The sequence below is a fragment of the Spea bombifrons genome, chromosome 1, assembly GCF_027358695.1.
Source record: "Spea bombifrons isolate aSpeBom1 chromosome 1, aSpeBom1.2.pri, whole genome shotgun sequence".
NCBI lineage: Eukaryota > Metazoa > Chordata > Amphibia > Anura > Pelobatidae > Spea > Spea bombifrons.
This window is the reverse complement of record NC_071087.1, coordinates 11,999,404-12,026,658: the sequence shown is the minus strand read 5'-3', so window position 1 is coordinate 12,026,658 and position 27,255 is coordinate 11,999,404. Positions and strand designations below refer to the sequence as shown.

Here is a 27,255-nt window from a genome sequence, read left to right as displayed (position 1 = left end):
CATACCGACCCGGCAGATATTTCACAGGAAAACACGCCAGCGATCAGCAGAAAATCCGTGCAAAATAAACCTAAAATAAAAAAAGAATGTCCCTCGCAGGCACCTGGAATTTATAGGGCAAAGATTTAACGGAGCGGGAGTTGTAAAAATAAATCAAAAATGTAGGTATATCACAGTTATGAAGGGATATAGTTTATTTTTTTGAGACAGAATTTACCAGTTCACAAAAAAAATAATAAAAAAAAATATATATATAAACTCTCCCAAAAATAAGCTACATCTACACGGGTAAATGATGGTTTACCTATTTCTTTTTGTTTTTATTTATTGTTAAATGTGGTGCATAGGAAGGATGGAGGAGGTTAATACTTTTATAAATACAATTTAAATTGAACATAAGTTACTGTACAGTACAAAAAAGTATGACCCACACGACTTGGTTACAGACATCACTCTTTATGTGAATTAGTAGTCATTAGGAAAGGTCTCATGTATTTAAAGGGGAGGTTTTCCATCATAACTTTCAGCATTATAGAATTCCCTTATTAAAATGACCTAAAAGCTTGTACTTTTGTCAAATCGGTAAAGGCCAAGGTGAAGATTTCCGCTCAGTGAGGCGGAGATAGGCGGCAGTCTGTGGCAGAGCCAGTATTATCGTACCAATTTCCGGTCCTAAAGGTCTGTAACATATAACGGCACACCTTTGCACCGGCCGGGGGCACATTCAGCGCTCCCGTTTACTAACTAATTATATCTGTTATACGAATACACGAGTATGCAGCGCCTCTCAAACCATGATTAACCCCTCAGTTGGTTGAGTTTTTCCTTTCTCCGCGATCCAGGGCAGGTCATATACTTTGCTACCACCCAAGGGGTATTTGTACTGAGGCGCTTTATCCCAACCACATCTATATTTCTATAGGTCACTAGCTGCCATGCCAGCAGGTTTCCTTATCCTCAACTATCCCGACCCTCCATCACCCCCCTCTTCTAGGAGCTCAGAATGTCTTGGTGACGACTTGCCCCAGACCACTAATACTACACTCTTGTTTCTGGCCCTCGTGGCAGCCATCATCACCGGAGAGGACGGGGGGGGGGACCCAAAAAAACTTGGCATTCAGGGCTGTCAGCGTGATTATAGGTCCTATAAGAGGTGTTTACACGTAGCCTGGGGCTTCCAAGGCACGTTAATACGCTGCTAACTTTAAATGTGATTGTATACGGAGATTAGAACCGCAAACAAGCGAATATCCTCCAGGTACGCCGATATGCTTCTTTAATACAATCTCTTTTCCTTCATCTGCCTTTTTTTTTTTTATTTTATTTTTTTTTTTTTTTTAAAGGTTACAATTTGTTTGCCAAATATTTATAAGCAATATTTGTAATAAATTAACCAAGTCAAGAAGGTCCGCCGCGTAAGACGTGCGCATGACCCACATTTGAGTGGAACTACACTATACGGGGTCTGCTCATCTTTTCTTGCAAGGGACATTTGTGTTGGTCAAGTAAGGGGTTAATACTGCAGCTCTACTAGAAACCCACCAGAAAGTGTCAATTTATTTTTTTTATGAATAAGCCCCAAATCCGCAGTAAATTCTGCAGTTGTGGTTTACCTCTACAGGTCGGTAATGTTAAATGCATACCTTCCTGGTATTCCAAAACACGGGGGACTCCGTGGAATCCTGATTGGTCCAACACCCCCACATACATACATTAGAGCAGGGGTGTCCAACCTGCAGCCCTCCAGCTGCTGCAGGACTACATCTCCCATACTCCTCAGCCACCCCCTTAGCTGAAAGAGCACTATGGGAGATGTAGTCCTGGAGCAGCTTGCGTTAGAGCATTGCATTTATTCAGATGGGAAAAGTGATAAATTATGAAATAGTTCTGTCTCCTTTTACGCTGAACACATCTTATTCATATAGCGGCAACAATTCTTACAGCATATACAAATACGGCAAAACTAGAACGGACTACAACAAGCCGATACATCAGGGTATAGACGGCTCTGATCACAAGCTTACAGATAAATGATCCTTTCAGATGCGCACACAAAACATTCTGCGCCTACTAACGGCAGATCTGTCATCATCCTGACAGCCCCTGTTTCAACAGCAATGAGTTGGAGATCATTACCCCCCAGGCACGATTACCGCTGTCCTTAGAGCAAGCCTGCGATAAATGCATGTATTCAGCCCGTTATACCAGCCTGGGTACGTTTAAAGAATACCTAAACGCTGTTCTTTTGGGGTTTGGACTTTCGGATGCAGGTTCCCGTACACAAGCTGATCCGGGGCACACCCAGGAAAGCCTGTCTGCGGCTCTGAACAATGGCAGGAAGGGTAAAGGGAGCTCCGGCCGACGCCGTGGCTTCAGATTTTAATAGCTTACAGTGAATCTGGGCATTAAATGAATCCGAGAGAAAAAGGCAACCAGAAGTTCAGATGAACAAAAAAAAAAGCACAAGGAGTATCTGATTGTACACAAAACACAGAATAAATGCACACGGACACATCGAGTGTTGCTAGGTTGTTGCTGTTTGGAGATAAATGTAACATCAAAAATCACCAATTAATCGGTGTCAGGCCCCAGCCGCGTCTTCCCCGTATAACACGCTGTTACGGGCTAGAAAGGGGGGAGAGCGGACAGAGCGGCACCAAAAGCCCACCGTGAAGGACAGAAAGCATGTGGCTTAATAAATAAAAACAACACCTTAAAGTCCATCTTTAAAGACACATCTGCCCCTCCATCTAAGACCAAGTGACCTCATCGGCCGCCCGCGAAAACTCATTAAAAAAAAAAAAAAAAAAAAAAAAAAAAAAAAAAAAAAAAAAAAAAAAAAAAAGACTGTCCAAATTTAATGCAAAGTAGCAGAAAGTGGCTAGTCCGTCATAAAGCTCTCACTGCTCACTGGCGGGTTAACGGATGAGATGCCTCCAAGTAATAATTTTACATAGGCTTCAGCTTAAATATAAACAAAAAAAGGATCAGTCTATCCAGATTTGCTTATAACAAAACATTTCTAACCACCAAGAACCCTACAAAGGCTGCCTGAACCAATCAGCAACAAGCAGCAACATCACAGCGCAGAGATAACTTATCAGAAGGAATAATTATTCAGAGAAAAAGGACAATAATACGTCTGCTCACAACCTTTACACAAAGCGTGTTAGTAATGTATACGCAGCCCAGGTTAATGTGTAAATTACATGGGTTTGTTTAGTGTATAGAACTGTAAAAACAAAGGATTTGGGAGAAGCGACGGATCAGCTTAAAACTAGGGGTTAACTCCCATAAATGTGTCTAATCCTATACAGTTCGTTATACATAAACCTATTCATTTCAAAGAACCAATTTAAAATAAATCCAATTTGTGCAAACCCTACGACAGATAGTGAAGGCGGCTGCTAACGGGTTAATTTATTCACGCAGCTGTGCATATTAAAATAAAAAATGTAAAAACTCAATTTGCAACCTTTCCAAAATATTAGTTTTTGCACTTATTGCCCAATGGATAATTTAGTTTATAATTAAAACTGCCATCGTACACTCTTTAACACATGATAGCTGTACATTTTCATAGGGTCCTGCTTGTAAATGCATGGGGGGGGGGATTCCCATACGTATCGGCCCCTTTCACTGTAACCCCCCCCCTTTTTTTGCTGTGAAGGAGAGAACGCAGATTAACGCGCACACTCCCAAAGTACTTTCACTCGTATACCTTATTAGCGAGGACGGAGTATCCATTACATATGGATCATAGGATTATAATTATTATTCACCGTATGCTTCTCTCCGTCAAGAGTTTTCAAAACTGGGCGGGATTCAATTACTGGAAAAATATGGAATTTTATGGAATATGCGGGGGGGGGGGGGGTTATCTCAGAAAATTTATATAACACTAAGCTGATGGTTTTCCGTTTATATTACGAGTGTTCGCTCGAGGTGCCCCGGCTTCACTGTCAGCGGGGTTATAACAAAAATCACTTTGCGCACGTCACCTCTGCCCTTTTGTTTATTTTTGGGAAGTGACATCCATGAACAGCCAGGAGACGTCATTGTGAGGAAGGCTGGGGAAAAAAAAAAAAGCACGAAATCACGTCTGTAAACCGGTAGCCGCGTCCGTCGGCTTAGAAGGACGTCCGTGTGGGAGCTCCTTTGCAGAAAGTAGCATCTGATGTACGTTGCACTCTAAGCGCATGTTTTACGTGTAAGCATCTCTTGAAAACCCTTGCGAGTTGTTGACTTTGGCGTGAGACTGCGGTGTCACAATCACCGACATGTCAGGAGACTGCTCTGCACACAAAAGTGAGCCTCAAGACTCGCTTACTACGTTTCTATACACATATCATAAAATCCATACCTCCCAAGTGCCCCAATTTGTGTGGGATAGTCTATTTTCAGGCAACTGTCCCATTGTCCTGCTATTGATGGCGGTGGGGATCGTGGGATGGTTGGGACGCTTGATGGAGGTCTGTGCTGTTGCGGCATAGACCTCCACCGCAGAGCGGTCCTGCCCACCTCAACTCCACAACACGGGAACGGCGACTTGGTTGGGAGCGTGAAAACCTGTGCCATTGAGAATGCGTTGAAACATTAAGCCAAGCAGCTGTTTGAAGGACCTTATCAGTAGATGTATAAAAGTGCTGTGTGTTGAAGGAGTGCTGTAAACCCCAATGAAGAGCATGTCAAGGTGCCTAGAGTCAATATTTCTGCTCGGTTTCTAGGATGTCCCCATTTAATAAGTCATTTTACCGCACTACGAGTGCTATTGATACTGTTGGCTGGAAACAGTGTCCCTATAAAGGAAGTAATAAACAATCACGCGCTACCCTCAGTGCAAGAACATAAACTGAGCAAACACGATAAGCAGCAAAACTATACCGCATGGGGACCACACCGCGTGCCCCCAAACCTGCTTAAAAGAAAATGTCGCACAACACTCGTTAAGGCACCGGAACCGCCATTACTCAATTTATTCTAGAATTATCAAATTTACTGGACTGTAATCAGACTTTACTTGTTTGGAGTGGGGTTATCACCTATACAGCTCCCAGCATCATAAAATCCAGTACGATTACCTAGAGCTTGCACTTATTTGTAAACAAACTTCAGCTCTTCGAGATACTTCTTCCGACGTCTACAGCGCCAACCACGTAACTGGCAAAGTAGACACCGGCGCGCACCACGGGGACAGCCTCTCCTCCAATCGGATGAGACAGAGTGCACCGAGTCTCCGCCCTTTTGCGGAAACGCTCCGGGAGGCCTGGGCTATGGAGCATATAGTGGAGAGAAGCGGACGATGAAGACAGAAGAACAATAAAAGGCTGGAGAAGAAGCTGAGAGCGTGAACAAGAGAGACAATGGAAAAAGCCCTCAAATTTCATGGTGGTTAAACTTCAAAAAACTACCAAATGGATGAAAAAGGAAAAATAAAATTGTCTTAGTCTTTTTTTGGTTCATGTTGCACAAGTCTACTTTGAAAAACTTTGTTAATCATGAAATGGGTTAACTAAGGGCTCAGAAAATAAATAAAAAAAAAATAAAAAGATATTAAACCTGCAGAAGAAAGAAAATGATAATATGTTAAGAATTCCAAACTCAAGAGCACATTTGATTTTTAAATGAAGAGGAACAATGTCATTAAACAAAGAAAATGACTCTCTACTCCACAATAGCAGTACGGTATCCTCCTTTTTCCGCCAGCGGCAGATATTGTGTTACTGAGCTGCGCGTTGTGGCTCCAGTTTCTGTCTATGACTGGAACGGCGCTAAGGAAATGGGAGCAACAATAGCAGGAGGTTCTGCTGCGATCAGGCCAGGAGTGACAAAGACCATCAACGTCTGCTTATAGCGCCTCTGCCAATCGCTAGGCGTCACCGATGGCCAGAATCAGCAGGACTTCCAGCGGCTAGCTCGGCTCTACTGACACCAAGCCAGCTAAGGACAAGGAGCGCTCCCCTTACAAACATGGAAAGAGAGGAAGAGTGAGCACTAAAAGCTTAAAAATGAGAACCGAGAAGTCATTAGGAGGGAGGGTACAATGGAAACGGCAACAAAGAATTCGCACAAAAGCTTTCCGCGCAAATAAGTGACATTGTTTGTTCTAGAGCAGACTTATCACCTGGGATCAGAGCTGTTTTGGTTGACCTGCCGTTTAGAGCCGTAGCTGTTTGCCAGCAAATCAAGTGCCGTACACAGAAAACCACTTATTGTGTTTAACAACACACCATAAAGCGAGTATTTACACAACAAATTAACAGGCTAATTACGGAGCGCAAACGTTGAAGCATTAACACGCTTACGTCCACCACGCATGCAGCCTAATGAAGGACAGCTAGAGACGGTGGATTAGATTTCAACAGGCCATAGTCTGTCCCCCGCCGGAGAATTCCTCCACCTTTACCGGCACGTCGACCCACCCTACATAGTCCTCACCCTGATAGACCCGCTTATATGTATAGAACCCAAACATTCTGTGTACATGCATCTAGAATGCAGGGTAAGATTTGTGATTTAAAACATTTACTCGTTTTCGACAAGCAGCTGAATTCTTTTTCTTTTTATTTTTTTTAATAGTTTTGCAGAGATTTGAGATAAATTGGTGATCCTATTAGCAGTCCCTCATGGTCACTGGCATTTAAAAAAAAAACCAAAAAAACGCAGTTAACCCATTTATAGGAAACGCAAGACTATTCTTTCGCCAGATTAGGCCATCGGTCCATTTTATCTGTTTTTACGGTGTTTATACACAGGGCCAACTGAGGCTTGCTTAACGAGTCAGACTCACCAAGGTTAAGCCTTCACAGTGAGATTTAAGGTTTCTCTCTCATATAACTCATTATATAGGGCAAAGTGGGAAATTGGACACGTCCCATTGTTCCATCTATACATTATACAGGGCTACCTCAGCCCCCTCACTAGGGTTGGCCCTTCATAATGCTTAGGGATATCAGCGAGTTTAAATGTTCAACTCTGCAGCAAAATCCCTCTTTAGTGATAAGAATCCCCCAAAATACATTTTACATTTCCGAAAAGGTTAATGTAAACATATCCCTAAAGGTTTTTTGTTTTTTTTTTACCGTTGGCGGTTACGCATGGATGTCATTGATTTTCACTACGGAAACAAAATTCCATCCCCGCTGCCTGATCACCGATGAAAACGTTGCATAGAAATGAAGACATGAATGGGCCACTTTGTTACCACAACCAGTGTAAAAACAGTTTTAACTTCTTCTCACACTCAGTCTTATCATTCACAGTAATTTTTATTTATTTTTTAAATCCTTAAACCCTTACCATTGAGTTGGGGTTTTATAAATGGTTTATCACACTCTATGTTCTCTCAATCGGCTCTAAACGCTACATCCTGCATTCGGCTGGCATCTCCTAACATTACGGTGTGAAAATATACAAACTGCGTGATTCCTTTGCAATTCAGTAGTGACATACGGTCTATATTTCATATATAACTAGACCAAGTTGTCCTTGCCTATATATTTGAAATGCCATCTTCTTGGGAAAAAAACTACTAAGGAGAAGACTTTTGGAATAATTGCAGTCAACGGACTTGGCGACAGTGCACAGTGCCAGTCAGCAGCTGCAAAGGCCACGAAGATGCTGGCAGGTATAAAGGTGGGGGTATTGACTCACAGGATGATATTATTTTCCCTCTTTACAAGTTAATGGCAAGACCTCACCTTGAATATGCGATGCAGTTCTGGGCATCGGTCCTTAAAAAACAAAAGGACATTATGGAACAAGAAAAAGTGCAAAGGAGAGCTGCCAAAATAAAAAGGGGACTGGAAGGAAAAAAAAGTTATGTATAAGCTAGAAAAACTGCATCTTAGAGAGGTATTATAACATTGCATAAATATGTACTGGGCCATTGCATTGGTTAAGATGGGAAACTGCCACACAGTCACACGACTTATCAATATCCATGTGTCACTCTTTTTTTTTTCCTTGAAGAAGTCTCATCTAGCCTTTGGTACCAGTGGTAAGGCTACATTCACCATGATGGGTGGAAGGTATGTTTTTACAAGCTCTGTAACACTTTACCAGCCCTAAAACCCTAGGAATATCACCCGTAACTTCTGTGAGATGTGCCTCATGCAGATAACGCCAAAGCACACACCGTGAATACAGAACTCTGAGAACAGAAGTGTAAGACAGGATATAGTTAGATAAAAAAAGACTGCACACTACGAAAAAAAAAAAAGAATACGTTTTGGTGCAACATACTCAATGTGGAGTGGTTACCAAGGAAACCCAAAGGAATGCTCCTTTACTCCATATTTACCTTTCCCCAAAATTATTACGCAACTGAACTTTCATTTTTAGAGCTGATGCACCAAAGGGTTAAGTTACACACGGCGAGCCCTGTGCCGGGTTTCTTAAGCCAGTCATTGTTCAGCGGTGTCAGGGTCTGACATCAGCCGGTGGCGTAAAGACTCACAGAGCTCACTGTTGGTTCCTGTGGGAAAACACCTCCAGAGCTGTACGGTATGGGCCAAGAGGGAACAATGACCTCCTCTCATGGCCAGCGTCCTAGCACAAAATAAATAGCCCTGAACGCTGCTTGTTCAAGGATCTCGGTGCGCCCGGGGTAATTACTTTCTACTCATTCACATACATGGGGCAACGGGAGTTGGAAAAGAGGCTGCAGATTTTAGGTCGGGCAACGCCAAACACCTGGTGAACCTCAACGCCTATCAGCCACGGCTGGTCCTACTATTTTTGTACGTATGATTTTTAGCGAATTCCATTCATAGGCAGAGTTCGGCTTGTTTTCCACAACTTGATAAAGAAGTTCATTTGAAAAACACAGACGGTGAGAACCTACGACTTTGTAAGAGAAAAAAAAAAAAAAAAAAAAAAAAAAAAAAAAAGTTGGCGGCAGCCGCCGTCGGCGTTTACGTAAACCACCACATATAGTAACTTATCAGCGTGTTCCAGAAGCCTTGTCACATCGTGTGCGTGCGGAGCCGTTTGGGCAGGAGTGAGCACGTTAACAAGATAAGACACTAGAACGTTCCCGGGTTAATAAAGGTTTACTGCAACCAATCAACACACTCGATGACAAAACCTTTACAATCGAAAATAGTCCGTACAAACAAAAACACACAAAAAATAAAACTATAATAAACGTTCTACTGGGTGCTGAATAAGACGGTTCAAGACACACGTGGAGGATCATTGTAGTCAACTTCTATTAACTTTGGTCTACCTTAGAGCGACCGAAACAGATTATACGCCAAACGCCCAGAAAGACATTTACAATTACCCACGAATGCTTTGTATTTAGAACACAGATGTTGAGAAGCGTTAGAACACAGCCTCCGATTTGTCCGTTGTCCGTAATACTAGACAGACGGCTAAAGCCCACCTGCGCTGGAATTCGGGAGGTCTGGGCGGCAGTGAGTAGATCTCGTCTTTTCTAAGGGCTAGCGTTGTTGCTCGCACACCGTTATCTTTGGAATTGCTCGCGATTGCTTTGGATTTTTCGGAACCTCTGCTGCCGCAACACTGGAGCTGTGGCGACGTCTGCATTTTCTGTAACACAGCCTTTAGGAGTATCCTTACACAAGAATCGAGTATGTACATAGACACCGATACAGCTGCTAAACATGGGCATTGTGTAAGAAAAGAATAAAAAAAAAAAAAAAAAAAAAAAAAAAGGAGGTAGGCGCATTCGGCAATAAAGAGATCAAACAATTGTTGGGTAAAGACACTTCTGGAGCAAAGCGGCGACAGCGATTCACAGAGTTACCCAAACAGCGCCAACTCTACACATTGTGATCAACCCCAAAAAGGTATATGCAACTGCAATGGATTTCTCTACCGGCAACATGCCTTATACGGTGTATACTTGATACAGAGGTATATGCCGTATACGTTAAGGGACGCCACCACCAATACTAGAAAGTAAGGCCTTTGAAACATGGAGCACGCTACCTAAACGTCCCAAGCCAGCGGCGTACCCTAGAAGCGCGATAGAAGCAGGGCTGTGCGGAGAAACAGACAGGCTTGGTGACCGATAACGCCAAGTGACGACACATGTGATAACGTTACTGTAGATTACAGCGGCCTCAGGAATGTGTGTGAAGAGATAATCGAGAAAAACACATACATACTACGTAAAAACCCTACACGCTGGGCAGCGCATGAACACATCTTATGGTTTAGATTTCCACTAATATTGTTTCTAGTTACAAAATAGTATTTTTCCCTCAATAGCTGTCCAATAGGTTGCCCCCCCCCTTTTAAACAGAGACCATCTTTGGCTTAAATGATCATTTATAGTAGAGAAGCAATAGACTCAGTCCTTTAAAATGTGTAATATTTGACATTAAAAAAAATGCTTAAAATGCAAACGCCTATGAAATAAAATAAATAAAAAAATAATAAAAAAAAAGACGGCAAGTTAAAATAGTTAATGGCACATAGCTTTAATATTTATACAGCACCATCATATTATACAGCGCTGCAACTATTCTTACTGATTTATATAGGTTTTATTTATTCGAATGGCACATTGCGTACATATACGTAAATATATTACACATGCCTACACGGGGCTGGGAACAACGTCTGGGTGATTTAAACCAGGGGGCCAGGAGTAAGTTTAGTAACGGACGGCCTCTTACACAGAGCGTTCGTATGCTTTATAATTTATTACTCGCCTGCCAAGAAGGCTTGAAATTAAATTAGGAAGTAACTTGAGTGACATCATTATTCTTCGTTACTTGGCGAGAGTACAGATTACAGTCGCTGGAAAATACCGGAGTAAGGTGACCGCTAATTCAGTTTCGACGTTATAGCATTTTGCGGGACCGGAAAGGAGAAATACTCCAGTTTTGCTTTCCCAATTTCCAGGAATATCCAGTTCTGGGATAACCCAAACAAAAAAAGTCTCAAAAACATAAGTTACCGTAAGAGCAAGTAGGGGGCTTGGAAAAGATTAAGACGCAAGAGGGAGCTGAGACCCACGTTACTGAATAACTGCAGACAACAGAAGAAAGTAGGGTTTAAAAAAACAAAACCCCAGCAAGTTTCCTTTAAATGTTACAGGACTTGCCACTTTGGTTTTATACTGGGATTTAACCTATAAATCAGAAGTCCGTTTAATTCCAGCCCTGAATAAACGCCACAGACAGCCTCATCTGGAAATGCTTGGAGATGCCTAGTACTCGCTCAAGGGAACCCCAGAAAAAAAGCCATCGTACCCACTCCAAACCGCACAAAAGAAAAGGGATCACACAAAACACGGTCCGGGCAAGAGCACGGCATTCAACAAAATAAAGAGTCCGATGGAGTCCAAAGCTTGGACGGATACCGCTCCCCAAGAACGGCATGCGTGGCCTTGAAAGGCAGAAGAATTTGGTCAGTAAGGCAGGACCTGATCGAACGCTCGGAGAGGCATCTCATGAAATTTACGTTGTTTAATTATATAGACGGCCCGTGTTCTTCAAACGCATAGAAGCGCGACTGTTTGGTCTAACCCCCTGCCATCAAACAGCGGAACTTTGATTTGTGAGCAAGTAACAAACACCGGCGCGGGACCAAAAAACCAGTAGCTGCGACAGTGTTATGTCTTCCAGGTTAAACGGCTCGATACATTAAACACAGATGAACGGATTCTTTTCCCGTCTGGAAGGTTACCATAACATTATCGGTACCCGAGGAGCAATTCTTTTCTTTCCCAAGTTGAAAAGATAGAGACGCGTAGAATCATTACAGATGGGCTGCAAACATCGGAAACAGATGCAGTCAATTTCAAGTCTGTGACTGATATCATATTTGACATTTTAAAGCAAAGTTCTGTTTAGAACAATGAGATATATAATCATTTAAAAACGCATGAGCAAAAAAAAACAAAAAAAAAACCCAATCAGGATGTGGGGAATATAATTAAATAGGGCGTTTTTACTTTCACATCATGAAAGCGATCATCATGAAAAAGATGTAGCGTATGAACGGGAAGCACTGCGAGAACACATCAAAAGAGGAATATACAGTCGGAAAGCGGTTGGAGTGTAGAAGAACTTTAAATAATGAAATGCGGTCTATACTGTCACGAACACGGGCTATTGGCCCGGCTGAGACAGTGGGGAGAGTAGCAGTGAAAGGGTTAATGACACCTAGTCCCAGCAACCACTAAATTAACCCCAGCAATCCCTCCCACACTATACCCCTAGAATACAATTTGCTGCCACCACCAAGACTTTATATCCGGCATCTTAGGTTAAAATTACAATTACAATTATAGTATACCAACCTTTTTAACCAATGAGATATAGATATCTATAATTAACCCTTTGGTAACGTATCCCGCAGGAGATTAAACATTTAATCCAACAAAAGACATCACAGTGCTGTGTACAGACAAAGAATACAAGTTACAAAACAGTCCTATATATATATATATATATATACACACACACACACACACACACACACACACACACACATCTACAATCTTCTTCTACTGAACCCTGGTTGTTCCTAAAATGACCAGTCCCACCCCCCCCAGGTAGGTCAGAGGGGTTTGGCCTTGACAGTTTATGGTCCACTCCATTATACCTGTCAAGAGCCCAGTGCAGACTTCTACCTGAGAAGGCAGTAGTCCTCCCAAAACCAGCCATTTACAATACACCATGATAATTTTGATATGATCATATTCCTCATATATCTTTAGACACCAAACATACTAGGTTTATCTATTTTGGGAAGTAGCCATTCTCATCTCTCAGGGCAGGAATACACCAGCTAGGCATGTTTGGTACCCAACAAAAGGATACAACATTACATATACCTGGGTGGGTTGCCGCATTAGAACCAGACACCTAATAGTGAACAAAATATGTTTTTGTATATCAACTCAAAGACAGTGAGTGTGTGTGATATACAGAATATATGTTATGTACATTTAAGTGTCAATCTGCATTGGACCTACATACATACAATTTTGGAGCAATGAAAAAAAGAAATCCTTGAAAATGAGGGAGCCATAATCTAGAACAGAGCAAGACAACCCATACATAAAAGCTGAACCCCAGGAATTTTAAAGTGGTTTAAAGTGGTTTTCAAACTGCCTGTCGAGACAATGATGCCTCTTTTTAATAATTTACGCAAGCAGCGTGCCACTGGAAAGCTCTTGCGGGGAACGTATCCAGCAAGAAGAGTCTTGAGCCGGACAGCGCTGACCCAGAAAACGGGAGAGCTCCTGGAGGGCCCATCTTCATCTTCCTTCAATGCACCTTATCTATACCAGCATTCCCTGGGATACACTTCATGGACAAACAGACAAGCCAGACTTAAACTGCATACTGCGGACACTCGCTCCATATATGAACTATAATAACAGTAAAGCCCCTGCCCGTAGCTTGTATTATGGAAACGCGCAGATATCAGACCAGGTACAAATGCTATGCTGGGGGGGGGGGGGGGGACAAAGTAAAGCTGACCGAAAAGCCTGGAGAGAACATAGAAAAGTTAGTTTTAGTAGAATAATGAGAAAGAGAAAACTGTTTAAGAGAGATATATATAGAGATATATATAGAGATATATATAGAGATATACACACACTGGGTGTATACAATTAACCTTGTGAGTGCACATATTCCCTGTGGGAGATCGGGCTGGTTTTCAATGCTTTGCTGTAAGTAGTTATTCTAAAATAGACTATATAAAAAGGTCTGCCGGATGAAATCTGTTTTTCCAGAACGCATTAAACGATTCATAGATCCTTAGATTGAGGAAATGTGTGCATTCTATCACATGAGCTTATATTTCTGCATTATTCCAGCATGTAAAACAAATTGTCATAAACCCCCATCCTTTATTAGAATGTATCCGAAGGATGTTCATACATGTAGATTGTACACGCAGACCGCACAGGTGACAGTAAAACATGCTTCAAGGTAGGCACACAGGGGCAGATGAAACGTTCCTACATTTAAAAGCTACAACTCCCAACACTCTCATCATTCTGGCCAAAAGTGCTGGGACTATCTATAGAGATACACTGGGGCCTTATTACTATTGCAACCTAATAAGTATCACTACTGTTCTGGCGCTTCTCCCCAAAATAAAAATGCTTTATTTAAAAAGATACCCACAAAATACTTTAATATGCATTCTTCTTTGGAAAGGCTGTGTCAGACTCACAATTAAAAAGCAACTCAATACGAGGAATAATCATTAAGATCCCATTGTACACACATAAGGCGGGCCGTTAACATATTGTCTCTCTGGATGGGCGAACGCCGTTACATGGGTTTATATTATAGGTGTAATATATGGTACACCAAAATCAGGAGAGTGTGAGACAGGGCAAACAGATTTGACTAGTGACACGCTCCTAATATACTGCCTGTAGTAAACAATAGAATGGCTCGGTATTAACCACCCAGCCAGACGCTATGACTAATGAAAGGCTATCTAGGAACAGACTTCATTAGCACTGCCATAAAGAACCAGCTCAGTATGGTGCTTAAGTAGGGAAAGTCACCCAAAATATCACAATCGTGACAGGTGTGTAGATAAAGGACGCTAATTAGATTATATATAATAAAAATTCTATCAGTTTTAAAATGGAACAAAATGTTTCAAATCTTTAAAAGACTAACGCCAAATTGCAGTATGAGTGGAAGCCATGTTTGTTACTGGCGTGGGCGTTACAATGAATGTCAATGGTTATTTTGTTGATAGGTATATATGGGAGCGCCCAGCATCCTATAAAAAGCCATTTCCTATATCCTTTCATTAAAGTTTTACTGCAGTTATGTTGGCGTTTAGGAATCTTAAATGATTATACATCTCATTGTTCTAAACAGAACTTTGCTTTAAAATGAAAAACTACTTGAATTGTGAAATGAACGTCCCAACCGATGAGAGAGATTATGTTCAAACACAAAAACTGCAAACTTATTAAATCAAATAAAAATGATGTACCTTTCCGCTGAACAAATCAAGGCACAAACAATAAGGGGGGGGGGCATGGAAAGCAGTATTGCCCGTTCAGTTATCCATCAGCTACGTCATTCCATTAACCAGCAGGAAATCCCCCAGCGCAAAGGTTATTAATAAATCTTTAACCAAGAGCACTCTGGTTTTATGAACCGGCTTCTTCCCAGAAGGGTCTGCCGTGCTCCTTATTAAAGAGATCAGAAATGCACTTTAACAGATTACCAATACGGGCAATACAAAATTTATGGCTCATAATCCAAGTTTTAAAGGGATTATTATATATTTAAAAACAAAAAAAAGGCTGTTTTATTGGGGATGGATTAGCTGTGTTTTCTGCTGGAAACTCTACAATACAGAAGAACTTTGATAGAATAGGCATAGACGCGAGCCGTCAGCAAGAGTATACCGGCTTATTAAAAAACACTCAAATAATATACAAGGCTTTTATAATTTTTTATAATTAGAAAAAAATGGATTTGCCAAATGCTTCAATGCCCTCTTTGCTCTAAATATAAAATTATATATACATACATATATATATATATATATATATATATATATATATATATATATATATCAAGTCAAAGTATTCCTGATTGCACTGTCCAGTTTATTGCGTCAATGCTTTGCTAACTCATCTTTATATATTGATTATATAACATTATACATGTTTTACATTCTATGCTATGCACAGGGCTCCAGCAGATCACGTAGCGCTAACAAACAGATTAATCAGGAGACAGCCCTCGGGTGCTGGGCCACGGCATCAAAGATTAAGAGACTCCAGAACTAATGGTCACCGCCGACGGACAAATGCAGTCGTTTCCTAAACGCAGGAATTTGGAAGAAAAGGCTTGGGGAATACGATCAAAAAGGGATTTGCAGAGAACTAGAGAGGGAACACCGAAAAATATCCTGCCTTTATCTAAACTTCGGTTTCTTCTTTACAAGAACGTTGCAGTCATATCATGTATGGAAGAGGAGGATGTGAGTAAACCACAAACTGAAGGAAAAATTATTAAAAATATATATATAAAATATAACCATAAGCAACGGTTGACATCACAGGAGATCACGGTCTTTCATGGGTTTCTGCTGTAAAAGGTATTGAGCAGGATTAGGTTTTATGTACCTTGCTAAATGGATTTTTAAGAGTACATGGAACGTCAGTCAGGAAATGTTATCTAGTGAAACCATCACTAAAATGTTCGGAAGGAAACCATAAACGCTTTAACCCCTTTTACCTGACAGATGGGTTTTTTTTCTGTTGCAAACAGCATATAATGCGATGAAACCACAATATTTTTTATGGTTTACAGGAACCATATGTGCAAAGCAAGTTCATATGTCAGTCACGGAACGTTGCGAGCACCAAAACCCAAGCATAAGATACACCTGGTATCTCAATGTCATAAAGGACCCCCAGTTGCCAAATCTAACAATGTCTGTAAAAATTGACCTATAATATAAAAGTGACCTGGGTGAAGAATAGTCATCTTTGTCTATACAAAAGAAGTGATATTATATGCACTTTAAGTGTCCCTCGTAACACTCTTGAAGATGCATGGAGGGGGATCAGCAGAGTCCACCATATGCATTTGGCCGCTTTCCCCATCTCTCAACTACTTGCAGAAGATGTGTTACACACACACACTTTTGGCTTCCATCACTATGATTCTCCTGTGTACTGCAGCAGGGAAAGCCCTGTTCTGAAGCATTAGCCGTCCTATGTATTGCGTTACGCAAATAAACTTTAGCAGATCTGTCATTTCTTTATGAAGTATAATTACCAATTATGAAATGTTTTCCATTTTAATGGAAATCTATCAGTGTCTGCTTTTGTACCACAACAAGTAAGTGTTCCCAGCAAATAAAGTTACTAAGGAGACAAAAACTATATATGATTAAGTAATTCATAGAAATGCCCTGGAAACAAGACTTTTAATACTGCTTTTATTTACAAGAATGGGGTGCTCCCCAACCTGCTGAGGTGTGTGTGTGTGTGTGTGTGTGTGTGTGTATAAAAGTAAATGTGAGCATGAATGTGTATATACAGGTTTGTTAACGTGGATCTATATGTGAAAGCATTGGTATGTTGGAGCGTGAATATGTAAGTGTTTGTATGTTAGTATAGATGTGAATGTGTACACAGGGGCCCTGTGGTTTCTAGCTATGGCCCAAAACACACCATCAGGATCTAAACACAACATTCACAGTATAAGAATGGTAAAAGTCACTCTGTATATTAAAAGTGTGAGAGGCGGCAAAGGACAGCCATCTAGAGCTAGAAGTAACTGTCGCTAACCAAATGACTGGAAGCCGACGGTGCCGGTCGACCAGAGAAAGCAGCTTGCAACTTCTAAACTACACACTGCTTTTTGCCCCCTCAAACTTTCAAGAGCAATATAAAAACATATTTAGGCTCCTCTAATTAAGTTGCAAATTGTATAATTTAATATATAAAACTTGATACATTTGTGCAACTAGTATTGTTAAAAGCTTTCATGTTTATTTTTTTTTTTATATATGTTTGGAATAGAGGATTTAATTTATTTATTTTTTTTTTTAATCTGATTTATTTTCATGTCTAATTTTGGTTAATTGCATTAAAAGTATTTTGGAAGGAAATCCCAGAAACATTACACAGACTGGGAGGTGCCCGAAATTCCACTAACTGGTGTTTCCTCCAAAATGTAACTCTGAAACTTGCCCAGATTAACAGTGGTTTTTAAGTAAAATAAACATTTTTAATCTACATATCGCCCATTGGTTTGTTTTTTTACATTTTTATTAAATGTGATGTAGAACTTGGTCTGTAAAAATCACACGCAAAATACTGTTATTTGTTCCTTTTTGTAATGGCATGAGGCCATTGCCTAAACTTGCGGATCAGAGGATTGGATGTAATGTAAACAAGTTTTAATTTTACTGAGAGAGTGGTAGATAAGGGGAACAGCCTCTCAGCACACAGTAAGGGGATTTAAGCACGCATGGAATAGACATTCAGGGGAGGGCTGGCACCTTATACCTGGGGGGGTGAAGTCAAGTGGTCCCATTAGCCCCTTGCCCCCCCCACCACATATGTACGTACACACACACACTAACCTGAAGAATTTTGGAGCGGCAATTACCCCCCTCCTATTCCAGCTCACTCTCGACATAAAGCTGTCCTGGAGACAAGACGAGTCTTTACATCAGGAAACATCGTTTCATATGATAAATATTCTTCTCCAGCATAACCCCCAGAGCTGTATACAGCAATATAACCCCTCCCCAGAGCTGTATACAGCAATATAACCCCTCCCCCAGAGCTGTATACAGTGATATATGTTGCATTGAAACCTGGATTCATCTAATTTTGCCCCCCCCCATAAACCTCCTTTATCAGCAGCCCTGGAGGGCACCTGGAGGTCAGTCACGTGACCACCTCTAACACCACACTAAGTCGATTCTTTATGGCAACACTAATGAAAGTCTATAGGAGGAACGAACTTCATTAGTCAAAGAGTCTATCTAGGTGACCACAGACAGACATCTCTCAAGGGAATCGTCGCCACGCTTTACCATCAGAGAATACAAGAAAAAGTTTAAAAAAATTAAAGTTTACTCGCAGCATTCAAAGTAACGGTCTAACCTACAAATTAAATGTTGGATACTTTACCGCGTGACAAATCTCTCTGCTTCCAATGGCAAGACGTCAAAGGCGATATTTCCTACATCAACGCTCTTCTACGGTGAAAAGTGACATTTTACACGACCGTGAAGGTGTACCAGAACTTCAGAACCTCATGTATAACACCAGGAGAAGACATGGAATTTCACCACTAAAACGCAACCGCCAAACACAAACATTATTTCAGCTTTTGCAGACAATTTTTCCCCTTTATAATTAGCGTTTTTTTGGGTTAGGCTGTCGTTTTTGGCACGAATCCTTTTAAATATGTGCTTTTGCGGAAATGGCGAGCTTTTGTCACAGGTGCTTTTTCTTATCTCCCCATCTTTCTATGCGAGTGACATTTGTTAAGTAGGAAGTTCTAGGAAGGACACCAGCTCAGCAGAGGAGCGGCATTGTGTCCTGGAATCACCTTCTGGATCCACAGCAGACGGAAGCCAATGGTATCTCGCAGCGTATTCTGAATTCCACGTGGCTTCGATGCGCACGATCCAAACATTAAGCCAGAGGGTGACAAAAACAGGGATTTCTACCTTACCAGGGTAGATCAATGCCTTTAACGTCCAGAGGGCCAGTATGGCCTGAAGCGATGGTGAAGCCTATTGGCAAGCTATGCAGCACAAAAAATAGTTTTATTTTGTAATATGTTCAGAAGCTTTCATTTTTATGACAACTACCTGCCAGTGGCTTTTTTTTTTTTCTGGGACCATTGAACTAATGACATTTTCATGTATAATTTAGGAATTATTCCAGGAAAGAGTTTGGATATTCAACAGTACTGATATTTGTAATATTGCGTTACATACAAATAAATATATATATATATATATATATATATATATATATATATATATATACACACACACTATTAATAAAATATTAAGTAACCTGCAGTTTCTATAATGGAGTCCATTCTTCTAAGTTAACTGAACCATTTGCCAGTTGCTTTCCAAACCCCCACCCCAAAAATCTTTAAAATTAAAAAACAAATTGGAGGCAATGTTTATACCATTATTTGAACTAATAACCCCTTTCTCTCTGGCAGAGTTCCATGCGTTCTCGCAGCACTGTACATAAACACAAAGAACACACTCTATTGTCCTGGACGAGGCCGAGAGCGTAAGACACTTACGGATTTCACTTTTCAGCAGATCACTATAGCAATAAATAAGCTCTTCCTTGGTATCCAGGATGCAGGAGCACACGCTCCAAAATATTAGATCGTCTTCCTCAGGCCTTTTCACTAAGTGACGTCAATAAAACTCAAAGTTCATCTCATCTCATTTTTTTTTATTGTTTATTTTTACTTTAAATGGAGAAAGATAAAAGATGGAGGGGCTGATAGGGCCGCAAGTACTCATCACACATACCCTTAGGCATGGAAGAAGATTCCCACAAAGACATGCCCGAACCACAGAAATATTTCATGAGCAGCGGCAGAGTCCTCCATATCACAAGTAACATAAGTTATACAGATTATATAGTTCTAATATAATGAGCTGAATAAAAAAAAAAAGAAAATGCATTTGACCAGAAGCAACAAGGGCTTCAGGGGCCAGAGTCTGAAGCTAATATTTTAAACAAGGGGACACAAGGGGGGCATTGTGGACATAGCTTAGCCAGCGGTACTTCACAGATTTAGCAGTCAAGGAGAACTCTGATGCATTTTGCTTGGCACCAAGCCATGCACTAACAACGTGTCCTAAGGCAACAATAAATCTGTCGACGTCAATCTAGAACGGGTGGGACGAGTGTAAGCATTACGCAGACAATCCTTCTGTGTTACATGTCATACAATTTATACAGCACCAGCTCGCTCCTGTAGGTCACCCCCCCTTAGGTAGATGTTATTTCATGGTTTTACAGCTAATTGTTGCCAAAGGCTAGAATTTATTTCCCCCCTCCCCTTAAGCCTAAATTACTATCCCTCCCCAGAATACATCGCCCTTCACAAGTCTAAATTCCGAGAATAAGACTTACAATTTCCCCTAAAGTAGACCCCATGGAAAGGGGTGAAGCTGATCAATTATTACATCATGTATCAATAACCCCATATTATTTGTAAAATACCGTAGGCTACAAGGTGTCAGTACAGAGTAAGACAAAGTATCTTTTTTGTTTCTTGCTTGCAAGTAACGGGAATAAGCGACATGGACCGAAACAATCCGATTAAGTTAGATTTAAAGCGGGCCCACCAGTTCCAGATATCCATGTATTTTTGCCAACGTTCGTGCCAAATACAACCCAAATCAGTAAAATATTGGATGATGATTAAAATAAAATAGTTTAGCACATGGTTCTGGAGTAGCGACATCACCGACAGGGTGCGCTGACCATCTAAGCTCTCTTATAATAGTCGCAAAATTCCAAATAAACCGAAGGGGGAAAAAAAACCCAAACACCTCTTTATGTTTTTATGCTGACCATAAAATTTGACGGCAGAGAAGAACCATCTACACCTCCATTAAAAAAATCAAAAGATCTTGGAAGATCTGAAGCCAGGCTTGCGCAAGCTTCCGCTTTCTTCCATTTGGAGCCTTTATTTATTAATGATATATAGTAGCGGTGCACATAAAAGCGAACGGCAGAAAACGGGGCTATTTTTACTCTGCAGTCATTTATTTTTTATTTTTTAAAAAGATGGAAACTATGGCTAGGCAGATACGTAGACGCGAGACGCAGTTGCTACATTTTCAAACATAGATGTAAAAGTTTCCATGGAAAATAGAAACCTGAAAGATATGCGATAATATATTTTTGGTCTTGCATCAGGATTTTTCTTTGCGTTCTTCACTTCTGCTTCTCCCGTTTTAAAGGGACAGCACAGTCAGCAATGCATATGCCATTGGCACGCAAGTGGCCCCTTGAAAATTCATGAAGGGATACTGTCCGACATGCATTTGCCCCTTTCCCTGATCCCCAACTATCAGCCGTGTACAGCCAAACATGTCTCCTGCCACATCACATGCTTATTGCTAACCAGCTCCAGCACTGGCTCGGTATACATTCCAGGGGGGTCAAATGAGATGCCCCCCTTCTAATGAGCATAAAATGCTCCCATTGATTTGTATGGGGAGAGCATTGCTGGCATATATTGGTTACTCAAGCAGCCAATCAGTAAAGTGAAACTATAGAATCAGACTATTGAGGAGGCATTCTGCTGCAGCTTCTCCCAAAGGCAAGTCATTTGTTTTATATAGTTTGGCAGACAATGCCCACAACAGCTACGCGTTACATGGTTTCCATAAGGGCCCCTCACTTTTCTGAGTAGCTGGTGAAAAGGCATACTAATCGGTATGAAAGTTTCTATGATTTTTACGCACCGTTACATTAAACTGCAAAAACCTTACTTTTAAACAGAACCAAGGATTGATTTCACCAACAGGGAAGAAGCTCAGAAGCGGCTGCTTCGCTGCAATGTGTACTCAACACACACAGTTACACTCCCTTCTTATCAAGACAACTCTCCAGCGTTTCACACCCCGATAACAGCGATCCTTCTACCTGTAAACTTCCAGCGGATTCCAGCGGCCTGCCTGCCACATCACACCAAAGATTCAACGTCATCCGACGGGCCGCGGCTTATCACGGTTAACACGTTACACCTCACATGAGGACTGGATCATTAATAAACGCTGGGATGTACACTCCTAGCACTCTTGGGTAGGAGATAGCCAGGTTATCTTGTTTAGTGCAAAAACAGACCAGGGTCGGCCAACTGATATCCCCGGCAGCGATGATTTCATGAATTAAGCCTTTGGTAAAGGTAAATATTAAAACTTTACACCATGTTATGTATATTGAATGGGGAAAGACAGTTTTCATTCAAACATCTTATGTGCCTCATCTACACAGAGAGAAACACTTAATATATATTTAAACACTATAGAAATTACCCCCAGCAGCACCAACCGCATGTGGGTTTAGGAACATTACACCTGTGTAAAAAAGGACAGAGCAGCCATTAGGACTGAAAATGTAGGGTTCTCTTCACAAATGCATACACGCAATATTCTGCTTCAAGAGACCGGCCTCCCTGAAAGCGGTTCCATTGATTTCAACAGGAATGCTTTTCTGCCCATGATTGACTGCTTTGAGTTTATATATAATCTATACTATATAAGAATTAGGCCCATAAATAAACTTATAGCTATTGGGCAGAACACCTACATGAAAACGTTTTGGGGAGATTTCAGCAGTTCTGCTTTAAAACAAAAATGGAACCCAGAGCACCCCCTACAGATTATCGGAAAAAGCAAGTCAGACAAGTTCTATAACCAGGTCCCTGGCCAGCCGTCTCCAGCCTCTCTAAAGACATGGGGGTAACGTATAACGACCAATATATACAGAGGGAGGGGGAAGAAATAATAGAAAAGCAATAACAGAATAAGCAAAAATTGCGTTTGAAAATAAAAAGTATAATTGAGGTTTAACTCCAGATTCGGTATCGTGAGAATCCATCAGTACCAAGTAAACACCGTGTATTTGTTTTGGGGAGCCAACACTTCATTGTTTTTACTATACTAAGCTTTGTAAGGCGTAACCTGAACAGGTCAGCACTTCTAAGGAGGATTAAGGAGAAACAAGCAACACAAAACACACAGATGGAGAAACGGCAGGTCTCGGGACAGGCGATGGCGAGGGGAAAAAAAACTGAGACAACTGTGAAGCAGGCGCTGAATGATCAACAACAAGTTGTATGCCGATCATGCTTTACGCTTATTGTTGGATTTCAACTCCCATGACCCTCAGTCAGTAAAGTCGGGCAATGCAGACATGTCCGATTACACATACGGTTTAACATCCATCAAATGTGTGCAGGGGGAACCTTTACCCCCCACCAAAAAGAGAGAGAAACCCAACCAAAACTTCGATGACGCGGCTAAGAATCGCGCCGGGAGGTTGAAACACTTTGCTGCAGATCAATAACTCCATTAGCATACAGCAAGTAGACAAACTCTGTCTGGGAAAGAGGAACATATTCATTTCATAGTTATTTACCAGCGATCGGAAAATGGTACTTGAAAAGGTAATAATTGGACAATCAATAAACTTCGTTATGCTTTTTATATCATACTGGAAGGACATCCAGCCTTTGAAAATCAATATCCATTATTCCTGCCGGCTACACAACCACATAGGGGTCTACAAAGCGAACAGATTAACATTACACGGGGGCAGGCATGGGACATTTGACTCCTGGGTTTCATGGGAGTCAAGAACCCCCCCCCACAGAGCTTTTGAATAATATTCCCATGAAAAGGGGGGTAATGTGTATAGTGCATATAGGTTATATTGCATAAAGGCTGAAATGTACCAAATTATTTCATACAAGATTAAGTTCTCCTTCTAAAAAGAAGGAAATAGTTCTATTATCAGTGAAGTGATGAAGAACTGTGACCGCCTTTTCACAAGTCGAGCACAGAGGTTCCCACAACTCTTCCACCCAACAAATATACAGTAATTGGTTTAGGTTAGGTGTTACCACACAGTGACATTCTGGGGTTTATTCACTAAAGGGAGAGTTGTGCTTTCAACTTCACCGTACATTAAGAGATGCTGCAGGAACATCTCAGCTGCCCAGTGTAATGCATCGTTAAACCAGCGATGTTTCCCAAAAACCTTACACATTGAATTATACCTGGTCAGAAGAGTAGGTATTTTTGCTGGGAAAATATGCTGTTGTTGGCCCTTCGTTTTTTCTTCTTCAAAAATCTGTTTTTATTGATTTTAGAACATGAGATAACTCAGGGGCACCCAATTCAAAGATAAACAAAGAGGGATCAGCCACAGCACCAATTCACACAGTTCTTTACCACATACAACCTATTGCTACAGTTCTGTAGTCCTTTCCCACTGGTGCCTCTTGACCCCTTATAATAAATAAATAATGGAGCGCCAGATGTCCCTTTAGTGAATAAACCCCTATGTGATTGACCATTACGGTACCACATACAGTCCAAAAAACCTGCCAGCCCAACATGAGCCCGAGTTCGAGTCACAACTGATAAGACCGCATTAAGAGTTAAGGCCGGCAGAGAATGTGCACTTATGCCTCTTGTTAAGGGCGCCCATGGACATTACTGGAACGTACAATACAAGCCGGATAATGGAGAAGAAATCCAGATAGGCGGTTTAAATATAGAAAGTCGTATCTAAAGTTAGCAATGTTCTCAGGAATATGCATAAGTACTCATGTGCCTCCAGAACGAGTCGCACGGCCCCACGGAGAGCAGGCTTTCCAAACCTCGCTCACTATACACTACAGAGACAACCTACGGCAGAACACGGAACGCATGGCCGTACAAGACAGCAGTCTGATGCCATAATCCCTTAAACATAAAGGCACCGGCAGACAGCCCCCTGCAACTCTCATCACTACCAAGAAAAAATATAAATCAATCACTCAACATTTCAATCTCATTAGAAAAGCTACATTTTATAACTTTCTTACAGTAGATGTTTTTATAACTGAACCGTTTATTGCACCAATGTCTGCTACTAGAGCAAAACTTACACATTTTGTATCAATTTAGTTAAAAAGTAGATTCAATATTCATTTTATTTATTATGATTATTATTATTTTTTTTTTTTAAATAAAAACTAAACCAAGGAAGGCGAGGTAGCCCAAATACCAGAAGAAAAAGTAAAAAAAAAATAAAAATAAATAAATAAAAAAAAAAACAAAAGCATTATTGTCCGTAATGTCAAAACACAATACAAGGCGACATCCTTCTCTTGGCTGGAGTAAACCTAACCAAACAAGCTGTCAGCTATCAAAAAGATAAAAAGGTTCGGGAGGCTAAGATTAACCCTTTCCAAGGAGAATTAACAAACACATTAAATTACATTTATTCGTATAGTGCCAGCAGATTCAGTAGCGCGGCACACAGCTTATTGGCTCGATGTAGTATGTACAGTGAAAACAAAAATAGTAACATTCTCCACTAACCCCTCCATTCTCCAAATCGCACTTTTTTTTTAATTAAACAGGGAAAAATGGATATTGTCGGTATTTTGAGTGGGTTCCATCTGCTTTCTGGTGCAGACGTCCCTACAAAGTGCAAAGAAACGTTAAACCGCGCATGATGAAGACAGGCTTACTACGAAGCCATTATGGAAATGCGATGGAGGAAAGTGCATTATGTTACATTAGCCGCGTCATCCGATTTACGTGAAGCTGCAGGGAAGAAGAAAAAAAAAAAAAGTTTGCTGGTATTTTTTTTGCGTTACTGAAACGCTCCCATATCGAATAAACCAACAAACCTTCTTCACACGTAGAGACGAGAACACCTGTGACTTATGTGAAACACAGGTACAAAAAGGACCAACGAATCAAAACAGCAGTAAACACGGCTCATGACATTATAACGATGAGTGGAAGAAGCGTGTGCTACGGAGGTTGCGCTATAGGGTACATGCGTGTAACACAAACACAGATTAGATCCATTCGGCCACCTAGTCTGTCCATTTAGCCTGCTTTAAAGACTTAATCAGTCGCTGTTCTCGTCTTATATCCAGGACAGCTTCATGCCTATTCCACATGTTTAAATTCCCTCACCGTATTAGTCTCTACCACTTCTGCTGGGAGTCTGCTCCCCTTATCCAACAGTATCTCAGTAGCACATGCATGCATCAGAATGAAAGCATCTAGATATCTTCATCGGCAGGACGGGCAGGTGCGCCACATGCTGATAAATTGTTAAACTGAGATCTCTGGGACAACCTTCTTCGCTGGGCTACTGTTCAATGTGTACAGGTAACACCACCAAGAACATGCAATATAGCCACTATGCATTTACAGGGCATGCAGAATGCCAGTGATTTGCCTTTAAAAGTTGCAATAAAAATGTACTGATTACCCCCCCCCCCAAGAAGTTCTGCAGGAGCTGGCATTCTACCCCCCTGCCTGTGTTTAGACCCCACTTGCTTGTGGCAATATTATTGGTGCTGAGGAGATCTGCTTCCATGCAATAGAGAGCAGCACATACAGGCAGCCCCTGTACATACCGTGCATGCCTGAATCAGCCATGCAGCCCCTGCTGCACCCCCCCGGCTCTACCCGCCCACACTGCCTTACCTTCTCTGGCTTTCAGCAGCACCGTATTGGCCACAATGTTTTCTATCTCCATGATGAGGAATCAGTGCAGTCCAAACCAATACATGTCTCAGTGCAGACCGGCGGATCCTAACAGCCCCCCTCCAAGGCGTGAACACCCCTGCTGTCCTCTTGCATGTATACGCTGTGTGTGCGCAGCCTCATCTCTCCCCCATTGCATGCAATGAAGGCTGAGCCGCTCCTGGACGGGGTGCACACTCGGTACGTACGTCTCCCTCGCCTGCCTCTGTCTCCCTGCTCTCGGGCTCCTTCCTTCCTGTTTTGCTCTCAGGGCTGACCAATGGCGAGGCGTGGTCTGAGCCCTGGTCCCTCCCTGAAGTAGGCGGGGCCTGCGCTGTGTGATCCTGCAGCCTCTTACCTCTTGCAGGCTGGAGGGAAACCAAAAAAAGGGGAACTGCGTTTATCGGTGCGCGCCATCTAATCTAAAGTGCCATCTTATTTACGGGCCATATAACTGGTAGCTGCTCGCTATTGCTGGTATTTACACAT

The 27,255-nt window shown here is 41.4% G+C and overlaps 1 protein-coding gene and 1 long non-coding RNA gene across 2 annotated transcripts in view; both read right to left on the bottom strand.

Annotated features, from left to right (window-relative positions):
- Positions 1 to 27,006, bottom strand: part of GRK4 (G protein-coupled receptor kinase 4) — a 67,379-nt gene extending 40,373 nt beyond the window's left edge. Inside the window, exon 1 of the mRNA XM_053458212.1 lies at positions 26,728 to 27,006. Coding sequence (XP_053314187.1) covers positions 26,728 to 26,779 — 52 coding nt within the window. The 5' untranslated portion in view covers positions 26,780 to 27,006. The remainder of the gene's footprint in view (positions 1 to 26,727) is intronic.
- LOC128479412 (uncharacterized) lies at positions 7,288 to 7,790 on the bottom strand. Its single transcript, XR_008350297.1, has 2 exons — positions 7,449 to 7,790; positions 7,288 to 7,386 (listed from the first exon to the last, which is right to left on the bottom strand). It is a non-coding gene; the product is annotated as an uncharacterized LOC128479412 (long non-coding RNA).
- Positions 27,007 to 27,255: the final 249 nt, after the last annotated feature.